The sequence below is a fragment of the Bombus impatiens genome, unplaced genomic scaffold, assembly GCF_000188095.3.
Source record: "Bombus impatiens unplaced genomic scaffold, BIMP_2.2 scf_0259, whole genome shotgun sequence".
Classification (NCBI taxonomy): Eukaryota; Metazoa; Arthropoda; class Insecta; order Hymenoptera; family Apidae; genus Bombus; species Bombus impatiens.
The window spans coordinates 240080-258554 of record NT_176678.1 but is presented as its reverse complement, the minus strand read 5'-3'; the positions used below and the strand labels follow the sequence as shown (position 1 = coordinate 258554).

The 18475-nt window shown below is 44.5% G+C and overlaps 1 protein-coding gene across 5 annotated transcripts in view; it reads right to left on the bottom strand.

The window, feature by feature from the left end:
• Positions 1-1607: 1607 nt before the first annotated feature.
• LOC100749083 overlaps positions 1608-18475 on the bottom strand; it is a 24185-nt gene continuing 7317 nt past the window's right edge. The window contains exons 1-9 of one of the 5 annotated variants that reach the window (XM_033320199.1): positions 18036-18457; positions 16871-17117; positions 5743-5781; positions 5227-5449; positions 4522-4687; positions 3808-4086; positions 3381-3523; positions 2650-2922; positions 1608-2060 (exon numbers count right to left, since the gene is read on the bottom strand). In XM_033320199.1, the coding sequence (XP_033176090.1) occupies positions 1916-2060; positions 2650-2922; positions 3381-3523; positions 3808-4086; positions 4522-4687; positions 5227-5449; positions 5743-5781; positions 16871-16898 (1296 nt within the window). In that variant the 5' untranslated portion in view covers positions 16899-17117; positions 18036-18457 and the 3' untranslated portion in view covers positions 1608-1915. Of the gene's footprint in view, positions 2061-2649; positions 2923-3380; positions 3524-3807; positions 4087-4521; positions 4688-5226; positions 5525-5558; positions 5782-16870; positions 17118-18035; positions 18458-18475 lie in introns of those variants that run through there. The other 4 variants (XM_033320200.1, XM_033320201.1, XM_033320202.1 and 1 more) reach the window with 4 other exon arrangements.

Below are 18475 nucleotides of genomic sequence, written 5' to 3'. Positions count from 1 at the left end.
GTCTGCGCGACAGTACTATCTAAATGATAATGGAAGAAGACCCGGCGGAAAGGCACCAACACAAGTTTCGCGTTGTAACGTAATTACGTAAACATGTAGTCGGGTTCGCGTTTATATCGTTCCTTTATCGTCTAAAATTCTAAAATTCTAAAATTCTAAAATTCTCGATAAAACTTACGAATAAGAACAACAACATCGATCGTTAGTATCAAACTGCTAATACATAATACAGTATAAAACGATAAAGTAACGCCAACAAATAATTAATAAATAAACAAACGGTCGAACAATACTCGACACGACAAAATCAAGCGGCTTGACGAACAACGATAAAATAACGATTCTTGAAAAAAAAAAAAAAGGAAGAAGAAGAAAAAGAAAAAAGAAAGAAGAAAGCGAAACATAAAATGTCGTATTTGCATGTAAAGGCAAAGATAAAAGATTATAAACGCGTCCCGATCGATGGAAAAATTTACAACATTGTTAATACTTGGCTCTCTGGTTTTTCTAGTTTTCTAGACACGATCGCGTGCATTCCGTGCATTCCATGCATTCATACCGCGCTCATACTCGTCACAAGTCACAGACGCACATACATACACGAAGGATTTCTGCTTCTGAATTGGCAGTCATCAAAGCGTCGTTAATTAATCGATTAAGCACGATCAAGTATGAGAAAAGAAGGCATTAACAAACGAACGAAAGTTGGAAAGAAGTTTCGAAAGTGCCCGGGCACTTTTAATTTCGATCGAAACGAACGGGGCTGGTTTGGCGGCACGATTTTTCGCATTTGATTAGCACAAAATAACGAAACCACAACGAGAGTAACGTAATTATTCGATTTAAAGGAAAAGATATATCGATCGTCGTTTTCCCCTTCAACCTTTCGATTAATCTAACTCTTATACTTTTATTTTTAATCGTACATATCTATAGACAAGTATTAAAAAATAAAACAAAAAATGATCGACGAGAAGTACTTTTCACGTTTTTTTCCACGCACAACTATTTAGTCAACAACGTCCTTTTAAAAGTTTTGATTTTTTCTCTCTAACGCGATACAAACACGATTCTTCGCTCTCCTTCTTTTTCTTTTCTCTTTATTTCTTTTTCTCGAATACGAAGAGAACGAATTCCAGTTTTTTTCCTTCGTTTTCTTCGTTTCCTTCGTTTGTTATTTACAATATATATCTATAGTACGCTACGCATTCCCCTCTTTTTACAACAGTTCGTTTAACGATTAATTAGTCTGTTAGTATTTGCTTCTGTTTCTTTATTCGTACGTTAAGCTTAAACCTTACTATACAAGTGCCTCTTGGTATTCTTCTTTATCTTTTATTTCGTTAACTCTGTTCCTCGCTTTTTCTCTTTCTTTCATAAAACCTGGATCTTTGTTCGTTTTTGTCTCAAACAAAAACTACGTGCTTCGATAAAGTTTCGATATTTATATTTTTTCCTATTATTTTCTACACCTAATTACATTTTCTCAGACTCGTCCGTGTTCCTCTTTCTCCGTAACTGTTTATAATTCTCGTACTCTTCTTCCTCGATCTATTACCATCTTCCTGCTTTTTACAGCCTAACGTTTTTTTCTCCCAAGTAATTTTTTTCCCCTCGAACATGGTCCGTTCGTGTTCTTGCTTTTCCTACTTCTATACGTCCATTCCCTTCGAGTCTTAGATTCTTCCTAGATATTTCGTCGTACAACGATACGCCGTTTTCTCTATCTGTTTAAATAACCCCTTTTCTAGTTCCATTCGACCGATTCCAACGAAGAATTCCAACTCGAACGAAGTCACTCGATCGGAAGTCACCGTCCGTTCTTCGTTTTCTTCATCCTCTATTTCCCACCGAAGGGATACCTTTGTGCGATTACTGACCGTTTGCGAAAACGTTCTGGCGAATCTTTAGAGAACTAAAAGAGAGTTTCTTGCGACCAGGCCGGTGGACTGGTTGGTAACGGCGCCGGCGGTGGTCTATGCCTGAGCTCGATGGCTGGAGAACACGGCGGAGAACCGGGGCTACTTTGGCTGCTGGTGCTCGTAGAGACGGCCTGAGACCTGTTGATATATTCGTAACGACAGCTTTTCCCAAAGTCATTCCATGTAAATAAGTTCGAAGTAAACGCGAAAATCGGAAGCCGATCAGAAAAGAGCGATGGAAAATGGATAAATAATTTCAGATTTGCGAAAGACGACGATACAAAAGGTATAATCTCGTATTTACAAATAACGATATAGAAGCGGGTAGTAGAAAGGACGAAACAACGACAAAAGTTTTGAAGAATAAGAACGTGAACGGGCTGTTTCTCAAGCAGTTTGTCGTTTTATCGTGGAAAAATTGATTTTCGACGTTAACGCGCGCGGAATTTCCTCGATTCCGCGTAACCATGCGATCAAATAGATAGAGAACTGACCCAATTAAACCGTAACCGTAACCGTAACCGTAACCGTAACCGTAATCGTAACCGTAATCGTAACAGTAACCGGTTCGAACACCGTATACCGCTATATAGAAGGCATATTCGTCTTGGTATATAGCATTAAAATTTGTTAATTTTAGTTTGGTTCGATTAAGAGGGCAGTGGTAAAGACGCAGAGTCACCGACGCTTAGAAGCAACGAAGGAACAATCGTTCGACTAGGTATACCTAGAAGTTTCAACGGCTGCGCTAATACTACGACAAGCTTGACAAGGTTTGCCTTCAGGCCGCCGTCTAGGGACACATCCGGAGCAACCATCCCATTTCTCGACCGTTTTCTTCTTTTTCGAGGGTACCCGAAGAAACCGTCGACAACTTGGCCCGGGTGCTTCGGAGTCGGTCGAGAACCCAGATACTTCATCCTCCGTGTCGAGACACTCTTCTTGCTCGTCGTCTCTTAGGAAGACCGAGTCGGAACCGAGCGACCTCGAATTATTCAAGCTACGAACGTACAAATGAAACAAGCGTTAAGATTCGGATCGATTACAAAGGGAATGGAGAGGATGAAATCGTCGAGGAAGAGAAAAGACGCACGCGTATACGGCGACTAACAAAGTGACACACCGATTAAACGGATCCAAGTGTCGTTAAATTTACGTACGACTAGAAAAATTCGATACTACGAGAGTATAATAGTAGTAATGGTAGTAATGGTAGTAAGTAAAGTAGAAGATGATGAAAAATCGTTTCGTATCGAAAGAACGATGTATCGTTCGTACAGCGAACAAAATGCGAGAATACGTTGTTACGTACGCGTGCGTTACGTACAAGGAATCGCGCGTGTAAAAATATTTTCGTAAACAAAAAGCCGGAAAAAGCGTGGCAAAATATTATTCGTTCGTCCGACGCGTTACAACGATATTTTCGAAATTATTTATACAAGTTTCTACGTTAACAACCTTGAGTCTGGTTCCGGAGGATCGACACTGCCCATGGAAGCCAACGGTGCTCTTTTGCCGCTAGTCGCCGTGATCATCGCCTCGTTCGCGTAAAGACCTGCTTCGCTCGTGCACGGGGAAAGCTCCGGGGTCGGTTGAATTACCTACGAACAAACAACCAAACGACTTACGACAACGAACCACGTACTTGCTCGTTTCTTTCGAATTACGATAACGTGTTATCGTATCGAGATTTTATCTCGTATATTAAGAGATCGTATCGTATATCCATGTACTTTACGTTAGAATCGAAGAAGACAGCGTAAAAGATCGATTCGAATTTTCGTAAACGACGTAAACGATTTCACGCTGCGAATCAAAGTGGAAATAATGTTGCGTCAGCGGACGAAACGTTAAGATTCGTTTGTTACTGGAGGCTAGCGATTACCTGAATGTCGATGGGATAATAGAGATCCCAGGGTTCGTCGTGGGCAGCGTATTTCGTGGAAAGCGTAGGGTGAAGCGGCAAACATGGTACCGGCATCGCGGACCCCCTTCTCTCGAGGTAACTACTCCCGGTGCTGCTACACGTCACCGAACTGCATCTTCTTTGTTCCTCGGGAAGCGGCAAATTCGGCTGCTTCGTTGGTGGTGTCAACAGAGCCTCGTAGCCACCGCCAACCGACGCAAAACGCGGCCCGATTTTTGGCAAATGAGATTGCGACACCTTTAACCGTAATAACCGTCGTCATCGTATTATCGTCGTTATTTCTTTCGCGATATATTCTACCATATATATATTCGAAATCTTCTATCTGCAGAATAAATCGCCGATTATCCCGTGACTTGAGAAATTTTGTATCTTAAAAATCGGACATACGTAATCGAGCGTTTTTACTCGAATATCGAAGTACATTCTCGCGATCAGAAGCAAAGTGTGACAGACTCGCTGGCATAAAAAACCATCTATCTTCTGACTTATCGTGGAATGCAAAAAATATTCCATTCGATATGATTAAAAAGTATAATTACACCTATAATTCAGCGTAATCTCGGATTATACGGAATTACGACGAGCTTATAATCGCCGGATTACGCTACGATCGTTACGATTACAAATATCGATAAAGATCGGTTTAATTCGACGAACGGGTAGACCGACCTCGACACAAAGAGATCTTCTAGGGCCGTGATCCGGTCTAGGTGGTAATCTGGAAATGGCTTCGAGAGCGGCTGCGAGGGCTCTTTCTTCGGCTTCTGCTTCGGCTACCGCTGCGGCTGCAGCTGCGGTCAGTCTTGGATCCTCCAACTGCTTGCTCGATTTACACCTATCCCACATACCCTCCTTTTACCCTTCTTCTCTCATTTACACCCTTTCTGTCTATATAAACACACAACTTTGCTCGCGTACTTTCATCCTCTACCTCGAGAAGCAAAAATCGTATTCGATCCCGAACGTTTGATCCCCATCGGAACACGGCGTTTCTTTTCTTCGAAAATGCTAGAAATATTTTTAGAAACGTTCGATCAAAAAATCCGACGTTAAAACGCGTTAAAACGCGTTGAAACGAGTCGAAAGCGCGACCAACTGACTTGCCTGAAAATCGGGTTGAACGTTTTCGAAAATTTTGCGACTTATTCTCTGTATATACGATATATTGGAAAGCGCAATTCCGATCGAGCTTCGTAGATATTTAAACATCCGTAAAAAGCTGATAAAATTGATTCGCAAATTTATACGATATTCCGTGCCGAAACTCGAACAACTTGCCCCGAGTGAGTTCGAACTGTAAAATTAGTCTTGGTATATAAAATAACGCGGTAAAAAAAGGGAAGATGGGTAACAGCGGAGAGAAAAAGAACTCACCTGCTTTTATAAACAAGCAGAAGGATCATAAGACCGAAAAAACCACCGAGAGTCGCTGCGATTCTGACCCCGGTCATAACGTCGTAAGTTTTGTAAAATTCGATTTTCAGTTGCTCCCGCTCGCTGAGGGTCGACGTCGCTTCCGGCAGGAACGTCGTCGAGTCCATCCTCCTCGTCGTCGCGTTGCTCGCGTTCACGTTGCTGCCTACGACACTCCCCATATCTGCACACACACATACACACGTACGACTCTCGATTCTTATTAAATATTTTCTTTGCTCGTCGAGGCCTCCGTGACGCGATTCTTCGATCTCGTACGTTCGATTTGCGCGTTTATACGTAGAATAGCCTACGAATTTAAGAGCGCGATCGATCAACCATACGCCCGACAGGAATCCCACGATTCAAAGTTGAACGTTCTCCAAGAATTTTCTTCGCAACAGACATTAGCCGACTTTTTCCTCTGCGTTACTTTTATATTTAACCAAACAGATGTACACCGTGTGGAATCAATACCTTGTTTTATCGCGGCGTAGAAAGCTTTCGCAAATTGACCTGAAACGATTAATTGGCTTTTTTAATTTACATAGATTTTCGGTGCTCGAAGACTGAATTTCTACGACGTCGTCGTCTTATTCAAAAATGTACCTTCTTTCTGTCTTGAGAACGCCGAATTACGAATTATCAAATTCCTATCGAATCCTATCGTACGGGGAATAATTTGGCAAAAGGTTTATCTTTAAACGAAAACGATTAAATCGTAAAAGACTCGGTCGTAAACGTACGAACGGAGAGAAAAATTACACAAGCATAGCGAAATTATCTACGTTACGAACGGAATCCTTTCGACGATTACGTCGTTTGTCACGAAAATACGTAAGACTAAGACGCGTCTTGCCATAAAGTCGGATTCGTGCGGCGAAAAGGAAAAGTACCGGCGACCCTTTGACACAGTTCTGACCGCGTACGAATGGTCGCGCGAACATAGTTATACGAGATGTATGGACACGCTGCTCGCTTGAAAATAAATCCCGGTAAAAAGAGCGGATCGACTGTAAGTTTCAGAACGTTTCTCGCTACGTTTTTGCCCAACGAAAGTCGCATCGTTCTGCGGAATATTTTTAGAAATATCTGCCGTATATTGTTCGAATCGAGTTGCACGCGTCCGGTAGAAAACTGCAACTGCGATAGGACGCGATCGACTTCGATCATCGACCGATATTTCGAAAAGTTATTTTTCACTGTCAAATTATCGGCGATCTATGCTTTTGACTGGAACTAACGGGTTTTTTCCGCTTTCAGCTACTTTCTATCAAAGTACTTTTTTTAGGCATCGAAGCGACGTCGAAACGATAAATTCAACAAAAACGCGCTTCCGTCTTTTTCCTTTGATCTTCGTCTATATCGCGAATCGTATTCGCTGTTAAATGTACGGCAGATGCGACGCTAAAGATACGACGAGTCAACAACAGCCGACTGGAAAATAATTTTTCGTTATTAATCAAATATCTACGATACGTACGTAGGAGACAGTTTTTTTTTCGTAAAAGACATTTTTTACAGGAGAGAATTAATCGTTATAAAACGGTGACGAACCATCGAGTTCGACGGCATTTCTCGTAACAACGACGGAAAATAAATTTTCTATCTACCGGACGTGGCTGGTTGTCGATTCGAAGCAAAAGCATCGTGACCATGTGGTACTGGTTGGAAAAAGTCGCGGCTATCGAATTCCAGTGATAATCGATAACGCGGAACTTTCGAGGGGTGTCGTATAGAGTGGCACTCGATCGAGAGCCTCGCTACCTCGAGAACAGAGAACAAAGAACGGAGAACGCTTTAGAGCGAGAAAGGCTGGCGAAACGACGATAGAAAACGGAGAACGCGACATCTTTTTCAGCAAGTTTTGTATCCTACGAAAGTTTTCGGCCGTGAAATCGCGTTACTCGCTTTACGATCGATTCCCTTCGTTACGAATAACGTTAAGAACGTTTAAAAATGGCGACGTTCGCGGTTTCTTGCATCGTTTCTAAACGCAACGACGATACCAACTCTTCTGTCGCTTTATCGTTTGAATAGGATGCGGCGTATGGAAAGCGCGTGTTGGAAATACGAATAGAAAATTTCGCTGTAGAGCATCGCTGTAAAAACGGCGAGTGGTCCGACTCGGCTCGGCCGTACAGCAGCGTTCTACTCGAACCACACGCCAAGGTTCTGGATATTGATTTCAAGCTGAGAGAATCGATGGAGCCTGTCTTACGGCGTCTCGATAAGTCCTGTCACTGATAACGTTTCGCCGTTCCACGCAGAGACCTATAGGCGAGAGGCCGATTTCCAAAACGACTCTACAGACACGCACAGACATCGGTGTACGAAACACGCACAGGCTAGGCTATATAAACGTGCGAAAACAAAGATGAAACATCTGGTAAAGATTTAATCCAGAAATAACTCGATAACGTGGAATCGTTCAAGAACAATTTGTTATTTATTCCCATCCATAATTCATCGCGTTCTTTCAGCTATTATTACGATCGTCCGATACGAGAATGTTTGTTTTGATAAAAAATTGTACGCCAACCCACGTTCTCCGATCGGTCGTTACAGGACCGAATAATTACTCGCGCAAGGGGAGAAAAGAAGCAGCAAACCGAAACCGGAAAGAAGCGAAAGAGAAAAGAATCCGACCAAGTTTGCGGTTTGCGGATAGGAAAAATACGGCCGGTCGAAACGGAGAAAAGAAACGAAACGAAACGAGTAGACGCGTTCTTTGGACGTTGAAGAGAAACGGAATCGGCGGTGAACTCGGCCGAAATTTCGACGTTTCGCTCAGGAAGCATCGAATAAGCGGGTTAATAGGTCGATTTAAGCGAACGGGGACGACAACCTGTGGCTGGTGTGCGGTAACCCTCGAGGATCTTACCTTACGAAATCCTCCGACAGCTTTAAAGCTATTTACCGTTCGCATCGATAACAACCGAGTCTCCTCGAAACGATCGTCGTACGTATTCTACCACGATAGAAGAAAGAATCGAGTCCAGATCGTCCAAATTAAGCTCGTTCGTAATAGCGATTCGCTATTCGATTCTCGCGCTTCGAAGAAAAGATAGAAAATTGATCGAGTTAGGCTTCGTTTCGAAATTAATAAGTCGCTTAACGTTATTACTTCGACGTAATTACTTTCGTCTCTTTACGGAAAGTTTTACTGAAAAATTAACGAAAACACCCGTCGAAACGAAATCTTCAAATCGCTACCTTCTTACAAGGAAACTCGTTTCTTGTCGTGAAAAATGAATCGCGAGCAGCTAAAGAGGGAAACTAGACTGCAACTTGGGCAGCGACGAAGAATTCGTTCAGTCCCTTTTCATCGTGTTCTTCCTTTCCTTCGAAGAGAAACTCCGACTCGAACTCGAACTCGTCTCGTTAAACGTACAACACGGTATCTTTCATCGCGAGATCGATGCCTGTTATTCTCACCCGAACTTTTGTCGTTACGCAACGCAAAGGGCCTGGAAAATTATACGACTGCGCGTAAAGCGCAAGTACTCGCACGTTCGTTGGCTCGACGACTTAACGAGAGTGCCTGCGTTACTTGCACTTGCACTTGCATTAACACGCATTACGACGCTGCTACGTCGCTTACTTTCTTTCCGACATTACGCGATTTAAACATAAACTAACGGGAAATTCGCGGGACATTTCGTCCGATTGGAATAAATTAAAAGTTCCGTGCTTTCGATCGTCCGATAATTTCGACAAAATTCCGGAAAGAAAAGAGAAGAATCGAGCAAAAAAAAGTTAAAAGGCTTATTTCCGAGAATTTAAAAGTAATTTGCTATTTTTCGCGTTAGCGTGTCAGTACGTCAAGACGAATTCAATCGACGCGGAATGTAACGTTTATCGAGCACGCGTTATTTCCGTGCACGTTTCGACTGCACGTCGCTTTTTCAAGCACGGTATTTTACCGTTTGGCGGAAAATAGCGCAAATCGTAGTTATCGAATTGGCTGGATTTCACGCGGTATAAATACTCTTATCTTAATCGCCGTCACATTGTACGTCCAACGACCGAACAACCTACTCTGTAGTTACGTTGAAAAGTAGCGTAGAAGAAAAATCGTCAAACGTCATTGCGTTTCTGTAAAAAAAAAAAAAAGCATCTCTTTACTTCGAATATTTGTCGTCGCTCTATGCCGTTCGTTCGACTCGGATAAATTTGTATCCGCGATTCTTACCCTATCGATATTCCGGAGCGAACGATCGTCGCACCTCGGTAAAATACGCACGGTAAAATATTACCAAGGCTGCTGCTAGTATCCCGTTGCTGATCGGTGGAAACGAACGAACGCAACGTGCCGCGTAATCGAAACGGACTGCGATCATCGGAATCGAGTGTCCGGTCGGACGGAGCTTTATCCTCTGACAAACAAGCAAGCGTCCGAGATGGATAAATCCATCCTTTCGATCGATGAATCTCATCGCCGAGACCGAGATCGAGACCGAGACAGCGTCCACCCCGTAAGTCGAACCTACGGTATTCCATGTTATAATATTTCTCCGCGAACGTAGTACGTGGTAGTAGAGGCGGGTGGGTAGCTTCTTCGGAACAACCATCGACGCATCCCATTTTCCAACCGCGGACGTACGTACGAACGAAATTCGCGTCTATCCAGCGGAAACGACCAAATTGATGATAACCGACGCAACACGTACACGTCCAACGACTCTGGCAAACTCGATTTATGAAATCGAGCCGCATCGGTGGTACACGATCGTTCCAAACGTAATAGATACACTCGTGATCGAATTACGGTCGATAGGACGAACGAATATAGTTACCGTCTTAATTATAAAATCAACGGTATACGTACTTGCGTCTCGACCGTCGAAACAAAATATTCGACCGATTTACGAGAAACAGAAGGGGTTTAGATCCCGTTCAAGAGCGTACGAGCAAAAAACCGTACCTCGCATCGTTGCGACGTCGGTACAATTCTAAAATTATTTGTTACGACTAGCTCGAACGTAACGTTTTACGCGCGCGTAATTCACATATTGATTCAATCGATCGTTTACGAAACTCTCGTTGATATATTAAAAAGAAAAAAAAAAGAAAGAAAAGAAAAAAGGAAATTGAGTAGATTCGAAAGGTATAAGATTCTACTTAGATAACATCTTTGCGTAGATATCGACGTTGATGTCGACGAGCGATCGAGACCGGGCGACATCGCGACGAACGTAAAAAGATAAATCCTGTACCCGAATCTACGAAGGTATCGTTCTTCCTTCTCCGCTACTACCGAGAGAATCGGCAACGAATGGCAAAAACCATTTATTCTTCGTTCTATCGATGTTTCACCCTTCGCATCGATTCGGTATACGGTACGTACGGCCCTGAGCCCTGTAACGTCGATCGTTAGCATCGTTTCCGATAAGAATCGGTATGACCGCTATGACCGGTGTTTCTATACAGCGATGTACGTAACGATACCGTGGCGTTCCTCGACCGGTAGCAAAGACCGAGCAATTCGTAAAGCAATCGAGAAAGAAATCGTGCTTTTCCGCGCGATGGACAAAAGGGGTCGTGTCGGAGGGGAATCGATATGGGGCAGGTAGGCGGTCGAAGGCATTTCAACTCGGGGTGGAGAGGGTAGACGGAGGAGAAGTGGTCGGGGTGGTTGAGCTGGCAGGGGAGCCAGGTATCGATTGCAGGCTGCGAGAGGAGAAAGAACCCCTCCCGTTGCTCCATGCCCTCTTTCCAGCCCACGCACTACGGGTCACCGGGTCAAAGCTCACGGCCGGCTCACTGTTGCTTCTGCCTTTTCTCGTCGCCGTTTCGATAGTACGATGTTCTCCCCGTGCACCTCGCAGCAAATAGAAAGAAGCGGCGTTGCGATTTTCGGTTAAAACCGCGAAGAAATTTCGCCGCGCTCTTTCGCCACCCACGTCTTTATCTATTACGTCGACTGGTCGCTCCGCTGACTATGAAAATCGTCTTGTTTCGCCTTCGTGGATATTCCCCGCGAAACGATTACAACGAAAATACGTAATCTAATCGCTTAATGGACCGCCGCTCGTTGTCGCTGCTGCTTGGTTGATACGACGACCTATCGGTTGGACGTCGCAGCGTGTCGACGATTATTCGCGCCTTGCTTTAGAAACTTACGCGCAACGCTACCGTTGACTCCTTTCGAAGTTTCTAATCCATTAGCGGTAATTTGTTTACGCTTCGACAGGCGATGACGTATAGATGATCGATAGCAGGATTCCTGTATTTTCTTGGTAGATCCGACTCGCTGAATGTCCAACGGCGCTTTTACGCGTTTCGTGCAATCACATAGCGATACAAAGATATCGGATCTTTATCGGTAGCCGAATATGTGATATCCCTTTTGTACGTTTCTTCTAATTTCTTCTAGCGGTAGAAAGAGATTAATTTCGACTACGAATATCCGTTCCGTTTGAAAAAGAAGGAACCTTTGGAACCGAACGATCGTGGATCGATATAAAATAGCGAAGAGTAACGAGCGAATGAGAGACGGAAGAAAATAGGAGCCATTATGGTTGAGAGAGAGAGAGACGGATGGTGCGCTCGAAAAGCTGATACTCGGGACTGATCGTACTTCCGGTGACCGCATCCTTATCGGTATCGTTTACGCTCTCTGTCGCTTTCATCGCTACTCTTCCAACCTGGTTCTTTCTTTTTACGTTTCGAACGCCCGATAACCGACAGCGCGATATTTCGAGAGAAACCGACGACTCGTTGAATCGGTAGCTTCTCCCAGCCACCGATTCCGAAAGACTCGATGCCGAACTTTCGCAACAACTATACGCGAAACGATGACGCGGTGCGATCTGTTTTTTTCTCGTTTTTGCAAACTTGGTCGCTAGAATCCAATTTTCCAGTTAACCCGACCCAACGAGATCTACCTCTACAGACAGGATTTCGTTCTCGCTGATAAAATATAGAAAAACGTTGTTACCCGTGCTAACGTAACGCGATGCTCGTATTCAGACAGACTCGTAATACCGGTATTTCCATCTGGCTACCATCCACACCGGACAATTCTCATCCATACGTATATCGTGGAGAGAGTTACGAGGTCTTCGTATCGAGCAGCGCGAGTTCACCTACTTTCTCGTATCGTGAAACGCGATCGTCCTTCGACGTTCAAGTCGCCGAAATCGAGCAGAGATGCCGAATCGTAGCGTCTCCGTTGTTTCTCGATGCTCTAAGCAAAAGGAAAGCGGGGAAAAAAGCACCACCTAGGTCGAAACGAGGCGCCGTAGAGACTTTCGATTTACCGATACGATCGCGCGACCGTGCGAGTCCTTCGTTGGAAAGGAAGAGTAGCGAGATCGTCGAAACTAAAGCCACGGGGAGTCGAGTATCGCGAAGCTCGGTCGTCGGGTGATCCTTGAATATTCGTTATCGTTTCGACAGGAGCCAGGCTCGAGCTCCAGGGACGACCGAACGTTTCTGGAGTGGTGTGCACTCGAGTATAATTAGATGTCCCAGTTTACACGGCATCTCATTATGGAATCCATTCTGCCAGCCACAAAAGCTACGATACGTGCTTACATCGGCCGCCTTCCGTTCTCCACCCACTCGATAATAAGCTCACCGCCTTATCGAAATTAACCATCTGCCTCGTTGCGCTTCTTGTATTTCAACCGCCCGACCGTTTCGAACACGATCGAACGATCGCCCCTTCGTTTCTTCTTAATCCTTTTCCTTCTGCCTCGCCCCTTTTCAACGCGCGCCCGCTTATCGACGTTCTCACAGTGACAACGTAACATCGTTTCAAAATCACGTACCAACGGACCGAGGATATTTTATCCTCACGCCACGCGATAACGTATATTTTCTAAAGTTAATACGCGACAAAATGCTTGGCAATTACAACGGTCGAACGTTGTATCCTCGGCTCTTTCCAGTCTCCAGCTACACATACGATAACGTTAATTATTTATATTAATTATAATTGGTTATATGAATTATCGATGCGATTTAGTTGGTTGAAACGGATCAACGCTTCGACCAATCGTACACTTGGTTTTAACGTAGATCGTCCATAAGGTTTCGAGCATACGATTAATATTTTTCTCTTATACGTTTTCGATATATACGTTGATTCGAGAAGGAGACAGCTGGCATTAGACGCGACGTTTAGCTTTCGTACGTTTCGTCCGATGGGTATTCGCAGGTAGGTACGTATACCGTAACGATTATCTTACTGTAAATCGATCAAGGTGCCCGTATAAATACTTTGGAGCGGCAGTGTACATCGATCTTTCGTTGAAAGCGTATATATATCGGCTATTTAGACGTAGCTCGAGCGTTAATTTTGGATTAGCTCTGATACGCGCGATGCTTCCATAAGGATAGAGAAATTACTAATCAACGGACCGAGGACCGCGCACGAAGATTATAAGAATCGATCGCGTGCTTCAACCGGTAAAAACGCCGATTTTTTCGCTTTCCACTCGTTGCGCGAGCTGTTACTTGGTCTTTCGTAACGTCGCGTACGCGGTAATCGATCTGAAGGATGATTTTGACGAAAAGATAATCTACCCGAGTTGTAACGATCGATGCAATCGGCCAATCGTAGAGCTATTAGTCGTACGTTTTCCTTATTAACGAAAAAATCCACAACGAATGCAATACGATACTCGAAAGACAGATCGCGCCAATAAAATTTTCCAACCGTTATCAAATTGGATCGAACTTTACCGGATCCAGAGACAGAGGTTCTCTTCTCCGAAAAGTATGAAACTTAACAGAGCCACCGGGCGATCGATTTTCGAAAATTCGAAAACGCGAAAACGCTTTAAAAAGCGTGGGAGTGTGTTTCTCGTTCGTCGATAATCACGTTGCCAGCGATATAGGAGGAAACGATTCTACGATACGTTTGATATGGATGCATCTAGCAAAGAGGCAGGGGCCTCGTAGAGGGTGGAATCCGGTGTAATTAGTAGTTCACGCTTGACCTATTAAAAAACTTGTCCATTCGCTCGCTACGAGAGCCATTGTGCTCCGTGCTCGTCAAAATAATCAGCTGCGATCAGTCTCGTTCGTCGTTGAACCGAATTCTCGGTCCATCGATTCGGCCAACGCCTCTAATTAATATCATTTACCGATTTCAATTTCTCGCTACTCGTTCCGCGATCGAGCTACGCGTATTTTGCGTCTAGACGGAAATTTGATATCACCGAAGGGGCACCTTTCTATCGCTCGAGAACAACGTTTCGAACATCGGATCAAAGTCCGCCGTATTTTTAATTCGGTGAAATCCGATGGTTCGTAAAGGCTGGTTAATTAACCGCATCGGTCGATGGAAACGTACGATAGCTGTACCAACGGGAACCGGCATAATCGGCGGAGACTTCGAATCGAATCGAATCGAATGGAACGATCGCCGTTCCAGCGATCACGGCATCGAGCAACATCGAATTGGCAAGAGGAAGAAAAATAAGGTTCGGCGTGACGCGAGACGAAGGCGAAGCCCCGTACTACGGCCCTTTGGCGAAAGAGTTTCGGTGCTCCCTGGAATTTTTTCTTACTCGAGGGGAGATAGCCAGCGAAGCCCGGTGCCGCTTCGAAGTAGCTCAAGGTTCGCCGTTAAGACCGCGGCGTCGCGTTATAGCTAAACCATTTGTACGAGAAAGAGAAAGAAAACGAATTATTTCGAGTGGAAAGTTGGCCCGGCGAATCTTAAACCGCTGGACGACTGCTGGAGGATAGCAAAGAGCCCGATTAAACCGGACCCGAAGACAGAGAAGAGGACAAAAGGGTAAAAAGGACAACACGGGACGTATCGCGCGGCTGTTTTCTCACAGTTTCCGCCCCGAAACGTCCCGAGTACCTAGAGAATTTTGTTTTCGCGGAGGTAAACGCTCGAAATAAATTGTCCAGAAAATACGATTTCCTTCCTTCGCCAACGCTCCCCCGTTTAATTCTTCCGCGTTTCGTTGTTACTTTCGAAAGTGTGGTCGGAAACTATGGCGAAATTTCGTGCAACTCTGTCCCGGTAAATCGTCATATCGGAAGCGAAATCGATCGAAGCGATCGGTCGATTCGACGGATATGCAAAAGTTGCTACGCGAAGAGCTCGTAGAAGAGAAACATGCCTTAGATAGGCAACCGTTTGTAACGTCGATGATCCAAGGTCACGCGTAGAATCCATCAGAGGAATAGGAGTTGAAATTCAACGAGACGAATTTAGACCGCGGCCTTCGGCTCGGATTCACCTCGATGTAACCGTACAAGTTCGATCAGCCGAACGCTGCTCGATTCGTTCGACTATTATTTTAATCGCGTTTTTCGTTCAAACCCGAATGCCACAGACTTATCAACGAATTCGATATTTCGTTAAACCAACGATCAAATTATACGAGATTAACGCGATTATACGTACAGTGACGTATGCCGTTCGACAAAATTTCATTTCACGTTTTCACGATAATTTCTACTTTATGAATTATTTCGATCTATTTCTCTATGTACTGAGGCAATATTGAAAAAGGGGAGAGGAGGGAAAGAAGAAAGAAGAAAGAAAAAGGAATTAAACGGCGTGTCTGTACTTTCTCTTGGTCGTCCGATCTCCGTTACGTATCTTGGAACAAATAACGCGACAACGCGAAGAAATTTAAGTTGCCCGAACTGGACGAAACATGCCTCGTCGTTTATGGTCGGTTTTCGTTCGTTCGGTTTCGTTCTTACAGATATGGCATCGTTGTTGTCTCTGGATCGGTCGAAGCGACGAAAGCGACGCGGAAAAACGAGCCAGGTTGCGAGAAAACAAGTTTCGTAACGAGAGCGTATATTCCACGGCTCGTTTCCGAAATTTCGTCGGTAGTCTGGCGAGCGTCAAGGCCTCGAGCGTAAACAATTCGATTAGGTCAAGATTCGCTTGGCCGATTTTATCCCGCGAAAAGAATCCCTTCTATCCGTAGGCGAAGCGTTACGTTCGAACGGCAAACAGTCATGTTGCAACGTCGTAGCGCGCAATGTCCGTGGCCTTTATAGCATTTGCCGCGTTTCCTATACCTCGTAACGTACAATTTCGCCACTCGATAGAAAGTTTGAAACGTTAACGGCGTATCCTGGCCTTTGCCTTTTACCTGATAACCCGAGTCGTTAGTAACGCGCTACTCTCGATAACGCGAAACAAACAAAGGACCTTTCGTCCTCTCGTACTTTGGTAACGCGTGGTGAAAAATTGCGTTCTAGGAACCGCGGTAGAAGGAGGTAGCTGTGTAACGAGAAATTGCGTCACGTTGTCGGAGAATATAGAGGTACGCGCAAAAGCAAGTGGAAAATATAGAATAAAACGTGGACTCGTCGAAATAAATCTTACTCGTGGAACGTCGTCGAATCTAATTTGCCGTTAACGTTCGACGTACGATCATTCTCGAACGTTTTTGAACGAAAAACGAGAACGTTCGACGCGAAACGTTGGAAAAAGATCGTGGCAAATTTAAACACCGCGCAAACGCAAACGAAGCAAGCGCTTGATAAACATACGATGACGGATCATCGTTTGTTTTCGAGTTGTAAGATTTGTTTCGCTTATTCGAAAATTCTTCTTCCCTCGGGAGAAATTGTCGAAAAAGTTGAAACGACGATTGATAGGAAAATTTACCTCTATCGATGGACGCAGGGGTCGGCATCGATGCGACGAGAGAGAGGATATCAGTGGCAGTGATATCGTAGACTCGAACGAGCCTCCTCGTCCACTTCCTCCTCCTCTTCCTCCTCTTCTTCGTCTTCTTCTTCTTCCTCTTCTTCCTCGTCCTCCTCGTCTTCGTCTTCAGGACGAGGCACGGATCTAGTGGTCATCTCCGTCTTACCCACGGCCGCGAGTTCATCCTTACCACGCCCGATAACACCTACCCTCTCGAACAAACGCGTAAATAAACGTTTTCAACACATCCATTAAAACAACGGTCGAAATAACGCGATCGATCGTGAAAGATAATCGGAGCGCGCGAGAAATCCGTCGACCAACGGTATTCGTAAGAGATTCGAAAAAAGCTCGTTATTTATAGATTTGTACATGTTGGCGAATTGCACGGGAATTTCGAAATTCCTTGCCGTTAGAAAACTTTTCCAAATTTCGAAAGCTTGAAACCAATCGCGCGCTAGTTGCGGATAAACTTATTCCCAGTGGTTCGATGGTTCGATGGTTCGATGGTTCCTGCTTCGGCGGAAAACATTTCAAACGTTTGAGGGAAACGTGTAGGGGCGAACGATCGAACGATCGACGGAGAAGAGACGGAGCTCGGCGAAATCGAGTAATTCGCTTTAAACGACGAAATCGTTCCAAGACAGCTTGGTTCGTTCGCGTTTGTCGAACTCGGCACGGTCGTGAAATAAATACGCGATAAATACGTACCGCGAGTTGAACTCGAGCTAAGCCAAGTCGAGTAAGATAATCGAGCGAATTAATTATAAAACGGACCACCTTTCGCCACAAGGGGTTTCCCTTCGATCGAATCGGTTTATACCTCGAGCAACGTTCCCACTCGAGAAATCGGAGATTTTCTCGAACGCTTAGTAGTACGATAGGTACGATTCGTTGAAACGATAAACGAAATATAGATAGAGCTGCTTTTTTACAAAACACAACTCGAACAGTTTGCGGATAAAAGGTGTAAAGATAAGGGGGGGAATCGTTCCCGTAGTCGGTTGAAGTCGGAAGAGCTGGAGTGGATAATTGATAATAACCGATCGACAGGTTCCGATATTTATGGAGCACTCCCAGGCGGCATGCACGCACTTCCTTCCTGTACACCTTTAACGCTCACCGTATCACTCGTTATTTCCATACGTTAACATTCGTCGTGTATTTTTCTCCTTCGCGACAAACGATACGAAATTTCAACGAAACGTCTCTACGCTATCGCGATCGAAATTTCCTATCCGCGTCGATATTAAAGTCAACGATCAAAGGTAATTGCAAGGGCAAAACATCTTCCATCGTATATTATTTCCTGGCAATTCTGCTAGACCGTACGCGTAGCACGAGTTACCGTAACGTAAATATATCAACAGCCATTGATTTCGTTTGTACGAGGAAATAACATTTTCGTAAGATCGAATCAAGCTCGATTGCCCTTTGATATCACGCTACCTCGCGTACCTCCAATTCATCGCTGCGCCTCGTTCGTATCCTCTATTTAAATGCTTCGCATTTTCCATCAAATTCGAACGTGAAATTTTATTTCATTCTTCAACGATCGGACAA